Source organism: Prunus persica, chromosome G5 (genome assembly GCF_000346465.2).
Source record: "Prunus persica cultivar Lovell chromosome G5, Prunus_persica_NCBIv2, whole genome shotgun sequence".
In the NCBI taxonomy this organism is placed as follows: Eukaryota; Viridiplantae; Streptophyta; class Magnoliopsida; order Rosales; family Rosaceae; genus Prunus; species Prunus persica.
In genome coordinates, this window is record NC_034013.1 from 1,352,964 (window position 1) to 1,371,129 (window position 18,166).

The 18,166-nt window shown below is 38.1% G+C and overlaps 2 protein-coding genes across 4 annotated transcripts in view; one reads left to right on the forward strand and one right to left on the reverse strand.

Annotated features, from left to right (window-relative positions):
- On the reverse strand, positions 13,492 to 16,431 carry LOC18777463 (protein DDB_G0276689). 3 transcript variants are annotated; one of them, XM_020564918.1, is made up of 3 exons: positions 15,547 to 16,431; positions 15,131 to 15,197; positions 13,492 to 13,913 (listed from the first exon to the last, which is right to left on the reverse strand). In XM_020564918.1, the coding sequence occupies exons 1-3, from the start codon at positions 16,023 to 16,025 to the stop codon at positions 13,650 to 13,652; spliced, it is 810 nt and encodes a 269-aa protein (XP_020420507.1). In that variant the 5' UTR covers positions 16,026 to 16,431; the 3' UTR covers positions 13,492 to 13,649. The 3 variants fall into 3 exon arrangements, with proteins under 3 accessions (XP_020420507.1, XP_020420508.1, XP_007210737.2); XM_020564919.1 differs by having other exon boundaries at positions 15,137 to 15,197; positions 15,547 to 16,430; XM_007210675.2 differs by having other exon boundaries at positions 15,167 to 15,197; positions 15,547 to 16,429.
- Positions 16,794 to 18,166, forward strand: part of LOC18777546 (plastidial lipoyltransferase 2) — a 7,055-nt gene continuing 5,682 nt past the window's right edge. The window contains exon 1 of the mRNA XM_020564915.1: positions 16,794 to 17,043. The gene's annotated coding sequence lies outside the window, so the exon portion shown is untranslated. The remainder of the gene's footprint in view (positions 17,044 to 18,166) is intronic.

Here is an 18,166-nt window from a genome sequence, read left to right on the forward strand (position 1 = left end):
CCCATTTTACCCTAAATTATTATTTTATTACTTTGTCTTAGAAAATTTAGAACTAAATACACAAAAATTCAAAATTATTTCCAAAAATTGCTACGAACTCATTGACACTCCATCTCCCTTGCTGAATTCTCCGATTCATTGTTACGCATTTTAGACAATTATTCCCAACATTAACGGGAGATGCTTGTTGAAGTAGGTTATTGAAGTTTAAGTTAACAAACATCAATACTTAGGGTTAAGAGGAAAGTGAGTTATGTAAAACAATTTGGATTATTTCATTGCGAGACGAATGATTTATAGGTTCTCCTAGTTTTATGACGTCACAAGGAGGCCGGAGTAATTTTTGGGGCATTTTTAGGATTTTTCTACTATTTATTACCTAGTTTCAAAGACTTTTTAACAAAAGAATCCAAAATTGAAAAGAAGATGACACCTGGCGCGATCTCAGCCCGTCACTTTTGACTACTTGCACAAGTGTACATCAGTCAACATGGCCACATCCTCCCATTTTACCCTAAATTATTATTTTATTACCTTTTTTCTTGTAAAATTCAGAACTAAATACACAAAAATTCAAAATTATTTCCGAAAATTGCTACGAACTCATTGACACTCCATCTCCCTTGCTGAATTCTTCGATTCATTGTTACGCATTTTAGACAATTATTCCCAACATTAACGGGAGATGCTTGTTGAAGTAGGTTATTGAAGTTTAAGTTAACAAACATCAATACTTAGGGTTAAGAGGAAAGTGAGTTATGTAAAGCAATTTGGATTATTTCATTACGAGACGAATGATTTATAGGTTCTCCTAGTTTTATGACGTCACAAGGAGGCCGGAGTAATTTTTGGGGCATTTTTAGGATTTTCCTACTATTTATTACCTAGTTTCAAAGACTTTTTAACAAAAGAATCCAAAATTGAAAAGAAGATGACACCTGGCGCGATCTCAGCCCGTCACTTTTGACTACTTGTACAAGTATACGTCAGTCAACATGGCCACATCCTCCCATTTTACCCTAAGTTATTATGTTCTTACCTTTTTTCTTGGAAAATTCAGAACTAAATACACAAAAATTAGAAAAATGATCCGAAATTTCTACGAAGTTATTGAGACTTCATCTTCCTACTGAATTCCCTGTTTCATGGTTATGCTACATTAGTATTTTATTATTATTTATCCACAATTATTATAATTATTATGATATTACTTTGCTGTCCATTTGTTAATTATGTTTAGTCCAACTTGTTGAAAACAATTTTATTTTCCGTGCGAATAGGCCATTTGTAGTGCTCATCGGTTTCTCTGTTCTTCTATTTGTTAATTTTTTTATTTTTTAGGTTGAAGGGATGTTTTGAAACATAATATGGAAATATACAAGTCATCCATTGTACTCCTTCCACACAAAAAAATTATTCTACGTCATTCACTGTTGTTGTTTTGCTTAAGAAACGTGTAACCAAATCCTTTCGGATATGCTAAGTGGGAAATTGTCATTCCCAAGCACTGGTGAAAAGACACCTATTTACTCCATGCATGACTTTTCGTTTACCAAATATGAAGATTGGGGTCGGTGAGCAAAATATCTGTGTCAGTAAAATGTCATTCCTAGCCGTCTATGATGTAAGTAATAATTCCGCTATATAATAAATATTATACATTTATATATAAAACGGTTTATGACAAAATACCAACATTTAAACAACATTTGTACAACGTAGCCAGCCAACCTAGAAGTGAAGAGAAGCAAGTCCACAATGCATCAAAACCATAAATTCGTACTAAAACTAATGCAAAAATACGTGATTCCCTCACACAACATACTCACGCATCAGTTTGAACCAAAAAATACTCTCACGGTGCCATTTGCATCGATTGCAACAAGTCCACAGCGCAGGATTTATCTTGTCTTCACTAGGCCAGCCTGGAATAACAAAATACCATTCATTGTTGTTACAAGCGCTGCAGCGATTGAACTTAATCTTCCCATAGTCAAACATATCTACGATATGTCTTGCAACAAATGGTCCGCGAAATCTTCCTGTCAAAGCATCCCTGGTTCATTTCATATCAATGTTGTTACGTTGATTCAAAGAACACAAGAATTGTAATGCATCCTCTTTTGACTGACCAATTCCGGACTTACCAAGTAGTCCAACTACATATGCCGCTTCCATATGGCCTGCCGTGGCTGCAATGCGCATCCCATACAACGCTTCCACCTTACCGTGCCTGAAAAAAAGATCGAATGCTTCTCTAAATATGGACTAAGGGTTATCGCAAGCCCTGCATTGTTGCAAGAAATGCTGGACCGCAGGTCTGGCACGGTACCAGCTAGGATGGTCTGGGTACTTTGCCATTGAAATGGTGTTCCACACTTGTGGACTGTTTGCCAAAGTTTGGAACAATCGGCACACAGATGCCATACAGAAGAGATCTTCCGATGATTCGGTTGCCACGTATAACATCACTTGAAACCAGGCGGACTCCGGGATGAAGGCTTCGGGCATATCGAAATGGAGATGCTTCCTTCTCTTTCCTCCGATTGTAGTGAAGTGTTTCGAATTCATTGAAAAGTTTTTGGACTGGAACAATTTGAGGAGTGGCAGAGGGGATAAATGATAATATTTGGAGTACACGTTTTGTTTTAGCCTCTGTTTATAGTGTTTTGAAAAGGTGTTTCCAGTTGGGGTTTTTCCAAGTTGACCCTTTTGAAAGAAACTGAACCCAAATGAATTAAAACTTAAGACAAAAGAAGGGAAAACGTCATAACGGTGCATACAGAGTCAGACAGTCAAAAAGTTAATTAAATGGCTATTTGCATAGCCATTTTTGGGTTTATCCCACTATCAAATTCATTGATACAAATGTGATGGATTGCTGACTAGTGACAGAAGGTCCCATCATATAATTTTTCATTTTCCCACACCCAACTACCCCTAGTAATGTTATTAAAATGGAATCAATAATGACGGATTCTTATCCAACTAGTTGCCTTAATGAAATATAAATAAATTAATAAAATTGAAGCAGTGTCCCCTCATTTTTCAGAAAATATATTTGGTAGTGAAGTAGTTTATATTGCTTTTCGGGCTAAAAGATGTCACAATGCTGACGGTACAGGTGTCGACATCGTGACCAACCCACCAAATGATCCCAAAAAAAATAAATATAACTCGATTTGGGCAGAGATGAGAGAGAGCCACCAGTTGCAATGGATTCGAATGGGTTGATGTAGCCTCCGCTGAAGCAGAACATCAAGATGACACGTATGATGCTAGAGTGCTGAACACGCTGAAGTCCATTAAGGACTTGGTATTAGTTTTATTAGTTGTATCAATTGTCATTTTATTTGTTCTTTTAATGATCATTTAACTGCACGGTTTCAAAGATTGTGAAAGTTCTCCCGCACAAGACATGTTGCACGCACCACCAATGAGACCCTAAACCCATTTTGTAATATTTGTTAACTGCATGTATTTCGCAAGTTATAGAACCGATATTGAATGTTTATTGAAGGTTTATTGATAGTTTGCTGCATGTATATGGAATATCATTACCCCAATATTGGATGTTTATTGGGGCCACAAGTATCACTCAAGTAAGAATGAAGGGGGGAAACAGACCTTATTCTTTCTTTTAGTAGGAAGAACAACTGTTAAGTTTAATATCCTATTCAATACGACTTCCTTATGGTTGGTGTACTTGGGGACTGAAGTATATTGCATCATTATTGTGGGCAAGGGCATGTCTATTGTGTGTGTTAAGGGAGTATTGTGTGTATATTGCATGTCTATTGTGTGTATATTGCATGTCTATTGTGTGTATATTGCATGTCTATTGTCTGTATATGGCAGGCCAATTTTGTGTATATTGTTTGTCTGTTATGTGTGTATTGCTTGTCGAAACGCAAGTGAATTGTTGTTCATTTTGTGTATATTGTCTTTGTTTCTACTTTTATGCTACTGAGCTGCCGAAAACCGTGCTCATCGGTTTAGACACCTATTATGATGCAACACATTGCGATTAATGGTGGCTTGCATCAACAATGACATATCACTTTGCAATGATGTAATACACTTAAAAAGCCATCTTTAAATCCCAATTCACATATGCAGTCTTAAAATTCCAATTCAATGCAGTTTGGTTAACAAACATGTAAATGTCATGAAGGACTTAGCGGTAGAATTCGATAAGGTCCCGTACGTCTCTATTGCGTATTTACATTAGTTTGAGAATGGACATTCCCAAAACCTTCTCATGTACCATTTGTCATCTTCAACCAATATCATGGGAAGTAAGCATCTCCCCTTGTTATCTCCGCTGCCAATTTCAAAAGAAAAAAAGGCATGTTGTGCGAGGTGCAAGTAGCTAACGGAAGCTGAGCGCTGAAAAGCTCAATGTACTTTAACACAAACATGCCACAATCGCCTCTGAAGCAAAACAAGAACTCGATCAATTCAACTAATGACATTCTAACGTAATTGACAATTGAAAGTAATAAAATTAAATTGCAAGTTGTGCTTACTCATTAGACTGTTGTGGAACATCCACACGCTCTATTGGCCACGGACACCACCAATCTCGGCTGCAATTGTTTGCATAAACACCTTCTTCATAAAAGTCGATGGTGTTGAGAAGATTTGGAAGCGTAATTGATAGCGGGGCGAGTTCTTCCTTTACGATGTCATTTGGAATTAGTGAAACCTTTGAATCGTAAACTTTGATTTCACACAATACCAGATCAATCATTACAGCCACCCAATGCTTGTACTTCGTCAACATAAATGGGGTATACACCTTATAGACGTTCTGCCAATCCATCCCACACGGAGGAACCTTCCCAATTACAACGTTTAGTAAACTTTTTCTGATTTTCCACCCAAGCTGCTGTTTTTTTCTTTTATTATCCGCAAAGCAAGTACGAATGTGATTCTGTGAAATACAAAACAATCAATGGTTAAACACCTCCACTAGTGTGTGTATGGAAAATGTGGAATTATTAATGGCACTTGGTCAAGGCCGATGACATACCATAAAAAAAACATCGGTCGTTGTCCAGTCCGCTATTTCTACTTCCTCCAACTGTTGTTGTCGCTTCCGGATGAGATACAACCCCAAATCAATGTGCTGCAACATGTTTTTCTTGTCAATCTCATAATCTATGTACATTAAAACAAATACATAATCAATTACACTTACATCTCCTTTCAGCCAACCATCAGCTTTCACGAGGGAAGCGAAGAATTCAATCTCAGCTTCCACGTTGCAAAATTGCATCACCAAACTATGAATATAAAACAGTTTTAGAACACTGTATATTAAAAATTATATACAGTCATGCTTCTATCTTATAATTGCAAGGGACTTACTTTGGGTCCTGGCGCCATTCCCAACAAAGTTTCAGCAAATTCACCAGATCATCATGCGGAATCGCCTTCATTGGGTCTAACATCTTCAGTCCGGTTGTCTGTGCCCCAGTTTTTGGAACCAATTCACTGCCTTCAATGATCTTCCACATAGGAATGATCCTCTTCCTTTTCCGTAATTGGACCCCTTGTGCCACAGCTTTACCTTTATCATTCAACCACACGTTCAACTGAGATAGCACAGCTGTAGGTTCATCCAAATCAATGTCCCCGACAGTAAACTCAAGCAGTGTCCCCTCCGTGCTCTCGCCAATGTCACCCCCAAGCAACATAACTTCATTATCTTCTTTCTCACATTGATTTCTTTGCACTTCCTTTTCCTCACTTCTTTGTGTTTTCACTTCCTTGCCCTCCCTTTTTTTCCTTTGCAGTTTCTCTCCCTTACTGCTTTTTATTTTCACTTCCTCTCCCTCACCGCTCTGTCTTTGGGCTTCCTCTCCTTTGCTACTTTTTACTTGCACTTGCTCTCCTTCACTTCTTTTCCTTTGCCCTTCCTCTACCTTACTTGGTTTTCCTTGCACTTCACCCCCTTCAATCCCCTCCTCTTCCTTTTCCTCTCCTTCAATCCCCTCCTCTTCCTTTTCCTCTCCCTCATTTCTATTACTTGGCCCTTCACCCCCTTCAATCCCTTCATCTTCCTTTTCCTCTCCCTCATTTCTGTTACTTGGCCCTTCATCCCATTGAATGTCATCCATTTCCCCATATCCCTTAAATAGATGTGAGACGATACAACGATTCGTCCTCTGTTTCAGTAAAGCTAGGTCCCTCCTTACTTCCTGCTCAAACTGAGGACCTAAACATTGGTCCAACAGTTTTTCCATCCGTATGACCTTTAAGTGAAGGACGTCTTTTTTCCGCTTTACTTGCAACAACTCGGACCTCAACAAGCTTACCACCTTGTTCAACTCATCAAGATCACCACATGAAGAAGGAATTGACTCTGCCGAGACAACAGCAGGGTGATCCTGTGGCCAACTCCAATATGGCTGTCTCATTTCCTCTTCACTCGGACATAGCGCCCGCAACTGAACTGACTGTTTCAGAATACAGACAAGAGTCATATTAAATCATTCTACTTCATAATTTCATTCAATCTTATCAATAGTTCCAAGGGCTGCAAACCAAACCTCTTTGCTCTGGAAAAAATAATCGTTCAACTTTCTCATCTCTGGAACAGACGTAGTAGTTCTCCATCGCAAAATACGCGGGACAGCGGTCGGATCAACAACCTTACAGTAATTCAGGTCCACCATTCTAGGAATTAATTCATATACCCAAATCTACACAATTCACAGAACAAAAGTCATTATTTATGTTTTAAAGAAAAACAAAACATAACTGACATGAACATTATTACCATGTACCTGGAAAGCATACGTGAAACCTTTAAAACTCCAGCCACTCCTTTGCGCTTCACCATGCTTATCCTTCTTGCCCTTCTCATTTCTCTGGCTTGTTCCCGTTACCTTACTTTTCCCCTTCCCTCTTCCCTCTTCATTTTCCAAGCTTTTCACATACTTTGTTGGTGCAGAAAATAGACTGTCTTGGGTTTTGTCAAAGGACACCGAACCCCACGGATACCTGTTGAACGCATCCAAGTCCTCTACAAGGGTCAGGTAATTTAGATTGATGTTCAAATGTTTGTCCCTTCCCAAAACCACTAACTCAGCAAAGTAAACAAGAGCTAGCTTGTAGATGTCATCTTCCTCTGTGCACCTCAGAATGCTTCTTCTAAAGCATTGCATGTAATTCCTTCGTCTATAAAATATCTTTTCTGAAGTCTGATTTCATCACTCTCTCTGCTGGAAACTTCAGGCACTTCCCCAAAACGAAGCCCTGTGATCAAACAGAAATCCTGACGAGTGAATTGAGCAACGTCACACCCTAATAAGAAACTCAGTCCATCCAAGTCTTTCACACCCTGCCCCGCTACTCTATGCAACACAACCCCATGCACAATCTGCCCGCTAAACTGAATCTTATCTATATTCAGAAGATGGCCAAAGCATGATGTCTTGAATTGTTCTAATTGTTCCGCACTCAACTTCGCTCGAATTGCAGCTAGAGATGAATTTGCATGTGAGCAGTTGTTCACCCATGACGAATATACCTCTGCCTCTGGCCATACCAGCTCCACGTTGGATCCCATTTCCTCAAATACAATGTGAAATAACGTGAACACATATACTACCACGTATTTGCACAATCACAACTAGTCAACCAGGCACATTACAAATTTTACAAAGTACATGAGCATAGGGATTACTGATCACAGGCTTTAACATCATCAAAGCAATATGACAAATTTTGTGCAAATACCTGTTAATGCAATGATTATGTGAATTACAAACAATTTCACGTGTTTTATTTATGGATCCATACTCGTGTGAGTGCAATGTAGGCAAGTTCTGCACTTCACACACATGACAATTATTGTCATCTCATACACAACACAAAATAAATAAATAAGAAATATAGTGGAAGGAAGCAAAGCAAAGCATCTACTCTGCTATCTGCTTGCTAAGCAATTGCCACATCCTTCTTCCTTTCTAGCTTTTTCTTCAGTCACCCACAATCGTCATAGATCAACCTTCATTTCAAATGCTTTGCACTTTTATTCATGAGTTTATTATTATCTGTTCTCATTTCTCATAGGCAAATTTAGTAACAAATGAAATAATATTTATTTCACAAAATATATAAATTCTAGTGCCAGAGAGGTACTCTTCACTCTGCACTGCTTCAAATGTGGAAGGTTTTGAGCGCCTCCTCCAATTTAACACCATTATCTTATTCATATCATTACTAACATGTTATTGACATGTTATTCAGATGTTATTGACATGTGATTGACTTTATTTTCATTCATTTTTTAACATATACCCAAGAAAAAATTAACATGCAATTGAAGCACAAATAAGAGATGCCAAATCCAACAACATTGATGGTACAAATTGGGGAAAACCATTACTCTAACCCTAAACTCAAATTCCTTACATTACTCATCAAATGCTTTGCAGTTCTATTCATGAGTTTATTATTATCTGTTCAAATGTTTCTCAGGCAAATTTAGTAACAAAGGAAATCATATTTACTTCATAAAATATATATATATATATATATATTCTACCGCCTCTTCTTAATCTGCACTATGCACTGCTTCAAATGTGGAAGGTTTTGAGGGCCTCCTCCAATTCAACACCATTATCTTATTCCTATCATTATTGACATGTTATTCACTTGTTATTGACTTGATTTTCATTCTTTTTTTAACATATACCTAAGCAAAAATTAACATGCAACTGAAGCACAACGAAGAGATGCCAAATCCAACAAAATTTATGGCACAAATTGGGGAAAACCATTACTCTAACCCTAAACTCAAATTTCATAAATTACTCACCAAATGCTGGTTATTGCAAGGTGTCTGTGTGGGGTCTTTCTGTTTCTTTGCTCCACAAATGGAACCTACCACTTCCAACGAATACAGCTTCTCCCCTTCCCCTTCCACTGCTTCGCCCCTTCACTGATTTGGAATCCACACCTTTTCCCCTTCTACTCCAAATAAATACTTTTTCAGGGTTTGGAGAACGGAGTGGCGAATCGTTGCCTTCAACTGTCGTTAGCCGTTGCCTTCATTGGGTATCTCAGACCTCTGGGTTTTAGAGAGATGAGTTCTTTCTGTTCAAACTTTGAACTTGCCTCTTCTTCTTCTTTTTCGGACGTGTTTCCCTCTTCTTCTTCTTTTTGGACGTGCTGGATATTCAATTCGGATTTGGGTTCCTCACCTACCCAATTGTGAAACTTTATCTCAATTCTCCCCAGCCCTTGGATTGATCTGATGGCTATAAAGTGAACCCCTTATAACTTACCCCTTATAACTTTCCACTCATTATAGAGAGACCTCTAGTAGGCTCTCCATGTATATTGTAATAGTCCTTTATAGTGAAATATAAATACCAAGCTCTACAGTAGATATAGCCCTATTTATGGGTGAACCACTCTAAATCTGTGTAATGTGTGTGATTGTCCATATATCCTCTAGGATCCGTGCTAAATCACCCGTTAACAGTTGGCGCCGTCTATGGGAAACGCAGACAAAATGTCTCGTTTTCCTTTATCATACTGAGCCATATTCATCGGCCCAGCCCCTAGGCGAAGTGTGCTCAAGACACCCATGTGTCTCTCCTCTAAAAATTAAGAACAGCAGGCGAAACTTAGATCGGCTCTGGGGAGTGGTCGTGCTACACTAGGGATGGAGCTGTGGAGAGTTGCCCCTGAAAAACTCCTAGCGGCTGACATCCGAGCTCGTTGACTTGCATTTTTCGTTACCACATCTCCATGGCGAAGTCACTTGAGCCAGTAGGGGTAGTGAGGTACCTCCATCACCGCTTAAACTATGGCACGCCAGAGAACTTGCCACTATGTATACATGCACGACTTCGCCGTTGTCACCATCAGAAGTGGGGGCGTCACTCTATGGGCTCCAACGCTCTCGCAATCCACATCGGCTCATACGACGCACGCCGCCGCCAGGCTCATACGCAGGCGGCAAGGACACGGGCTGTGTGCGCCCCCATCGTCTTCCCTGAGACGCAGACTAACGAAAGAGATAAGAATCTCCTTTTTCCACCTTTTGTTATTTCACAATAAAATATCGTATCTCATTGCCATGTTATGATGTTATCAAATTATCCAATAAAATCCATCGTGTGATAATTTGGCAAACCATGTTTGGGTCTACAAATACTCTGAGTCAATAACATGAACCGCACCAAGCCAGTTATAAAATCCTAGATATATATGGCTCCCCACAAATGGAATATGTATCCTTTTAAAACTATTATAAGGGGAGCTGGACTCAGCTTTACCCATGTGCCCACTAAAGAGAGAATAAATCTCTTCCTGCCATGATATTTACATTATAATATCGTATATTATGACTTTTTCTATTGTGAAGTCCAAGTGTGCGGAGTGGATGCAGACTTCTATTTGTGACCATTAGATTCCTTGTACGCTGTAGATTTAAAACATCATTGAGAACTTCTATTTCTATCAGAGCTTTTTAGTCCTTTGGCAAGCGCCATAATTTCCCGCGCTTACACCTTCAATCTACTAACCTCTGTTTCTTTCTTTCACCACAACACCTTCTCTTCTATGTGCTTTCATCCCTGGCAATATCACAGTTGCTCCTCTGGGTTATAATATTTTTATTTCTTCTTTTCAACACCTTATCTTCCGTGTGCTCTCATCCTTGGCAATATCAGAGCTGCTCCTCCAGGTTAGAATATTTTTATTTCTTCTTTTTTTTTGCTTAATGATATATGGGTATTTTCCATTTTGCTTATGCAAAGTTTTCTGATTTTCTTATGGCATGGGATTGTTTAGATTTGGGTGTCGTTGGAAATCACGAAGGTTGGAATCGGAAAAACAGAAAGCATTGATGTATGGGTTATATGGATATGGCTACTAATTGGTCTTTGTTTTTGTATGGTTTTGACTAAGTTATTCTATTTCGTTTTCTGGTTGAAAGTTTATTTAATTCAGGTTTCATATGCAATTACGAGTTTGGCTTTTGGTTTTAAGCATTGCTACAGTATTCTTTGCTATTGTTTACCAATGTCCCATTGACCAATATTTTTGTTATTTTTTGCTTTAATAGATGAAACTTTAGAGATGGGGAAGCCCACAAGAAGGACTCGGGACATATGAATTTATGGAAGATACTAATGAAAATAATTCAGATTTATTTTTCAATGCTCAAGTAGAAGATTAGCATGTACCAAAAATTGGTCAAGAGTTTGAATCACTTGAGGATGCCTATAACTTCTATAACAACTATGCAAAACAAGCGGGGATTTAGTGTTCGAAGTTATTGTCAGCAAAGGAGTAAAACTTCTAATGAGATCTTGAGAAAAGAATATGCGTGCTACAAAGAGGGAGTATATTCCAAAGAAGTTTCTAATGGAAGTGAAAGGCGGCGAGGTGTAGTACGAAGTGGGTGTAAGGCTAAGATTGTGTTTTTGAAGGTAAGAGAAGGAACAAATCAACAATTTGGTGATGTTAATATCCCAACACATCAACAATTTAGTCTTCTGGAAGTGCAAGCAGGAGGGATGCAAAACATTGGATATACAAAGAAAGATTTATATAACTACAAAAGACAATTGCAGAGAAAGATGAAGGGGCATGATGCACAGATGTTGAGTGAGCATTTTATTGGTGAGCAAGCAAAAAATGAATCTTTCTTTTTCATGATAGAGGCTGACGATGATGATAGGCTTAAACATTGTTTTTGGGCTGATCCAACATCTAGAAGAGCTTATAAGTTTTATGGTGATGTGGTTGTATTTGATACCACTTACAATACTAATCGATATGGTATGGTAGTCAAACTATTCTTTTTGGTTGTGGGAATCAGAGACAAAGGAAGAATTTGAGTCAAAGTGGATGGATGTGGTCCACAAAGGTAAACTAAATGATGATGAGTGGCTATCTTCAATCTATAAATACGTTCAAGATGGGTGCCAACATATGTGAAAGATTTTTTCAGCAAGTATGTCAAGTAGCCAACGAGTAGAGGGTGTTCATGCATTTTTCAAGCTCTATATTTCAAAAAGAAATTCTTTAATGGATTTCATACTACGGTTTAATAGAGCGCTTGCCCAGCAACGTCATGAAGAGATAATTGCTGATCATGTTGATATCAATGAGCAGCGTATGTTGAAATCTCCATTGATAATGGAGAAGCAAAATGGCTGCCATTTATACTCGTAAAATTTTCTACAAGTTTCAAAAAGAGTTGTGGAAATGTTTGGCATGTGTACTTCAACTTGCAAGAGAGGATGACAATTTATGCTTTTATAAGGTAATGGAGAGGAAAAAAGATGGTAGCTTCAAGTTGAAGGTGCAAGAAGTCATGGTTGACAAAGTTGTAGACTATGCTTCATGTATATGTAAGAAATTTGAATTTAAAGGAATCTTATGCAGGCATGTGTTGGCATACATGAAAATGAGACAAATTGAGTATTTGTCAAATAAATATATATTAAAGAGGTGGACAAGAGCCGCAAAATCTGATATAGTTGTGGAAGAGGGTGGAAGGCAAATTACTACTGAAAGTGGTGATAATTCATTATTAATGAGGCAAACAAGATTGTCTAAAATTGCTTTTGAGCTTATTGATGGTGCTTGGTATCTCAAGAGGCAAGTAAAGTTCTACTAGAAAGTTTTGAAGGTATGCGAGAAAAGATAAATTTTGTGGTGCGTAGTAGAAACAATATATGTGGAGGCAATAATGAAAATGCAACTAGTTCACCACATTTGAATGACCCTCTTCAAGTAAGGGCGAAGGGCTGCGGTAAAAGATTGAAGGGAGCAAAAAAGAAAGCAATGAATAAGAGTAAACGTCATTGCCATGGGTGTGGACAAACAGGACATGACAAAAGAACTTGTACAACTCACATTAATCAGTAAGAAACTAAGTTGAATTTTTTGTTTCGATTTATTCGATTTATTCCATTCAGAGACATAATATAATAATGAATTAAAAGTAATTAATAGATTCAATTAATAATAGGAAGTAGATGCCACTACTTCGAAGTCATGCTGTTAGAAAATTATAATATTTATATTTAATTTTTTAATAATTGAATGAAAATTAAATTGTGGGACTCGTGACTTTAAGTACATGACTTTTACGAATTGGTATGTATCCATTGGGAATAGTCATGTTCTTAACCGAGGAAAATAAAGTATTATTTATTTTGTTTGTAAAATGATAATACTTTATGTGATAAGTTGCATTGTTTCATATATGAAAAGTTGGATTGTTTCATAGAAATTAAAACATTGCATCTTGGCTTAAGTTGCATTGTTTCATATATGAAAAGTTGCATTGTTTCATAGAAATTGAAACATTGCATTTCTTGGCTTAAGTTGCATTGTTTCATAATAAATGAAACACTGCACTTCTTAGCTTATGGTTGCAACATGAAAAGACACATTTGTTGATATTTTTCAATCACATATTTTCTGAACAAAGGCCTTGTTGCCTATAAATAGAGAAGATCCTACAACATTTCATTCATCCAATTGTCATCCAATAGTAGTTTTTAGAGCATTCATAGCATTATATTTTTAGAAATATAGTGAGTTAGTAAGAGACAAAATCATACACAAGTTTGAGTTCGCTTTTCTTGGAGGCATGTCCACCTCCATCAATCCGCCTTCACTACTCGCCGATGTCGCAGGAACTTCTGCTGCTCTTGCTCCTGCTCCAGCTCCAGCCGCCGCTGCAGCTCCTGCAGCCGCTCCTGCTGCTCCTGCAGCCGCTGCAGCTCTAGCCGCCGCCGCTCCTTCTGTTGCTCATACTGCTCATACTGCTCATGCTGCTCCTGCAGCCACATCTCCAGCAGCTGCTGCTGCTCCTGCGGTTGCCGCCGCTGCTCTTGCAGCCAATGCTGCTCTATGTTGCATTCAACCTAAAAACGTAAGAAATTTAGTGTGCATGAAAAGACTTAAACCTTGACCCTCAAAGGAGGAAAGCCTTGTTCACAAACCACATCACCAATCTTATTTTTGTGGTATTTTGTCAGTTACGCAATATTTATATTAACAGTCAATGGTTTTTTTTTTAATATATAAAAAAATTTCACATATGGGCCTCCTCTTTAGCCTAATTCAAAACAAAATTTCATTCATAGATATTAAAACCCAAACAAAAATACTCTGTCTCAAATCCTAATTAGTCATTATGTCTAATACCTAATTTTTCTTTATTGTATTCAATCCCAATGTGGCCTAGGGGTGGGCGCGGTCCGGTTCGGTCCGGTTCTCACCTCAAACCGGAACCGAAACCGGTATTATTTAACCGGTCCGGTTTAGGCAAAAAAAATTTCAAAAACCGGCCGGTTCGGTTCTAACCGGTTCCGGTCCGGTTCTGACCGGTTCCGGTTTTGAACCGGATTATTAATTTATTATTTTTTTAATTTTTTTTTTAAAAAATAATTTTTTTTAATTTTTTTTTTTAAAAAATTATAATAAATAACTTATTTTTTTAGCTTAAAAATGAACAAATAATCCAATTCATACATTTAGAAATTTTTTGAAGTTGAACTTGGAAAATTAGTGATTATAAAAGTTAAAATATGGCATTAGATTTTAAAATTTTGTAAAAATATAAATATAAAATATATGTCCGGTCTGGTTCGGTCCGGTCCGGTGCGGAGAGATGTAAAACCGGAACCGGAACCGGTTGGAACCGGTTCGGTCCGGTTCCGGTCCGGTTTGTTGACTTTTTTGGTCAACCGATTTTTTTTCCGGTTTTTTTTCACCGGTTCGGTTCGGTGTTCCGGTTTTCCGGTCCCAATGCCCACCCCTAATGTGGCCTTCCCAAAATGAGCTCCAAATTGACATTCTGTGATACATATGGGACTTCATAACTTAAGCCTTTTGGATACATCATGTCCTCCCAAAACAAAAGATATACATACAAATACGATAAATAAATAAAAGGATAAATTTCACTTTACTATCCAGAGAAAGATGGAAATATAATTTCCTTTATTTTGTTCAGTTATTCCCATGATATATATATAAATGACAACTTTTAAATTAATCTTTCAACGTATATATATATATATATATATGTATGTATGTTTTGGAAATAATTTACTTTAAATCATAATTAAATTGGTACCTCTACCTCCTGATCATAAAGAAATGGTAGATCTACCTTGATTGCATGCCACGAAGTTTCTTCCGTGCTACAAACCAACAGATTGAGAGAATATTTTCTATCAGTGGAATGGAAGCCATGCATACAGATGAAAAAGCAAACAGAGAAAAGAAAGCAATCTTGTTTATTAGAGATAGAGAGCTAGCTTAATTAGCCACTCTCTCTCTCCATCCCCTCGCACTTTAGTCTTTACATTTTGTGCTGATTGAAATAAAGTAGAATTCCCATGTGATATGATATCCATTAAAATCCCCCTTAATTATTTCTTAAAATTTCCATCTCGTCTCCTTTGAAAACTAAATAAATAAGACTAAAAAGCTGCAAAAAGATTATGCAAATTAATTAAGCAGCCGATGAGCAGTTTAATTCGTGCTTACCTTGAAGAATTTTCGCACGAGTCCTTGTTATCAGTGGTATTCGCGTTCATTCGGTTATTACATAGTTTTGAACCACCTAAACACATAAGAAATATGGCAGGCAAAAGGGATGCTTTGAAAGGACTATTAGCATGCCGAAGGCAGTAAACATACTGAACTATAGAGCAAATGCACTGTGAGATGCCAGCAACTAGTCCATAAATGTCAGGAAGCGTACCAAAAGGCGTATGTCGAGGAGGTGGTGTATGATAAAACCACCAGAGCATTCCCCATCTCCTCAACACAACTCTTTCCTTTTTACCTCTGTAAATTAGCTCCCAGATGGAAATGAGCACAGCTGCAATAGCGAACAGCATCCCAAATAGTGCATAGTGGGGTGTTCTTGGGGAGGAAGCCTGATCACAAGCAGCTGACAAGATCTCTAGGCCAAGGCTAGTGGCTAAAAATATCCACTCTGTTGATTTGGAAGTAGCCCTCATCCCTGAAACTCAAGGAGGGTTTGTAAAGATTACTAGTAGGTGTTAAATATGGCTCAGAAGAAGACTGATCTCCACGACGAGTATTTGCAAACCAGGAAACCAGTTGTTGCTCTCTCAATTTCCATAGCTAATAAGCAAGTGCTTTTCTTTGAGACATAAATACCTCTGTTTGGTTACTGAACGTTAGCATTGTGGAGAAAGGAATTTACATAGAAAAAGAAAGGAACTTTTGGAGACGGTTCCTCTGTTAGCTTGTGTGTGTAAACAATAAGAGTGTTGGAAGTGTGAAAGCAGGAAATATTAGCTTGACTTGTGTAGACTTGTGGAGAGTGCAGCTACAAGTTCCAGGCCTTAGGAACACAAACCCGCATATTTGGAAGGGTTTGTTGGGCGTGGTATTCTTGAGGACCAGCTACCTACTTGTAATTAATATTAATACAACGATGAGCTGTCAAATACCGCAAGGTAAAGGTGGAGACTTGAAGGAAAAGAATCAAAGAACGTATGGCCAAGGTAAAGGTGGAGACTTGAAGAAAGCAGAGCTTGTAGTCCAATTTAGAGAGACACAAGGTAAAGGTGGAGACTTGAAAATTCTGACAGCTGCAATTCATCTTTGTGGAGCCCAATAGCAGAAGAAGAGAGTGTTGTGACCAACTGGTTTCAATATGTGGTGCCGCTATGACTGACCGGCTTTTCGTACCATTTTGGCATTTGATTATTTAGGGGAAAATCACTTTCTTTGAAAGTGATGTGCGTGTTAGTGTGTTTGGAATTTTCACAAACAGTAATTGCCCCAGCAAGGATAAATACGTCTTTCCCCCTGTCTCTCAGTCGCTCGCCTGGTCTCTCTTTCTCCCGGCCGACGCCTCCAGAGTCCACGACCTCCAGCTCTCTTCGCCAACCCATTCGCAGAATCGCAGAGCGAGCACAAATCGAGACCAACTCTCTCTCATCATTCCCATTCTCCGATGCCCCGATTCCCAACATCCTCCACCATCGATCACTCCAAACGGAAAAGGTAAATAAATGTATTTTGTTTCTGTGTTTATTCCAGCATATGGTCTTTGTTTTGGTATTGAATAGATGCAATGATTTGGTTGCATTTTATGTACTGGGTCTATTGATTTGATTTGATTTGATTTGATTCTTCCATTTTCTGATTCTCCCCATCAATTTTCAAGTACCCAAATTTATCATCTTAATATTTGTTGGGTTATGGATCATTGGTGTAGAAACCAGTCTCAGGCTCTCTCGTGTCTGCATTGTTCACTTGTGTGCTTGTTTAAGTTTCTATTTTGTATTTACTTTTGATGTGCAAACATAGGAGGGTTTGTTTTTCTTGGTTCCTCTCCCTGTTGAGTGTTCACTGACTTCTCTGTCTGGGACGGAAATCACAAGACTGGGTGGGCTATAGCCTATAGGCTAACTTCTTTAAAAACAAAATCTAGGTGTTTGTGTACTCTAAGCCTAAATCCTCTCAGCTCACTCCAGCCACTACCCAGGTTTTCAGTTTTCAGAACGTTAGCCTTTCCCTCCTATTCTCCACCTCTGCCAACCTTCTCTGTCCCGTGTGCCGTTCACTCTCCTAGTTCTTCTCATGTTCTAATTTCAATTCTGCTTCTTATAAGCCTCAGAGCTTCACTGACCCCAGGTAATCGTCTAATCTTCTTTTAGTTGCGGATTTTTTAAATCAACATTTTATTTCTCAGGATTAATTTTGGGGTATAATTTAAGGGGTTGTTTGATTAGTATTATTATTATTATTATTATTGTTATTTTGTCCATCAGCTCCTCAAGTTTTTCATTGCGGTTTATTGGTTTTCCTCTCCAGAAAGCACTTTTATGACCCAGAAGCGCTTCTAAACTTTTTGAAACGCTGGTCAGAAGGGGTTTTAGTTGTCAAAAAACGCTTTTAGTCTATCCAGAAGCACTCCCAAACAAGCGCTTTTAGATTTGCTTTACTTCTCTCCTTTTTTTTTTCCTTTTCTTTTTTTCGTTTCATTTTGTGTCTTGCTAGTTATAAGTGCTTCCAGTTGTTTACAATCCTCTGAATTTGGTTCATTTGGATTGCTTTCATATATTCTTGTAAATCTGGGAAAAATCGACCCAACACGGTGGACTATGTCAATGAATCCCTCGAT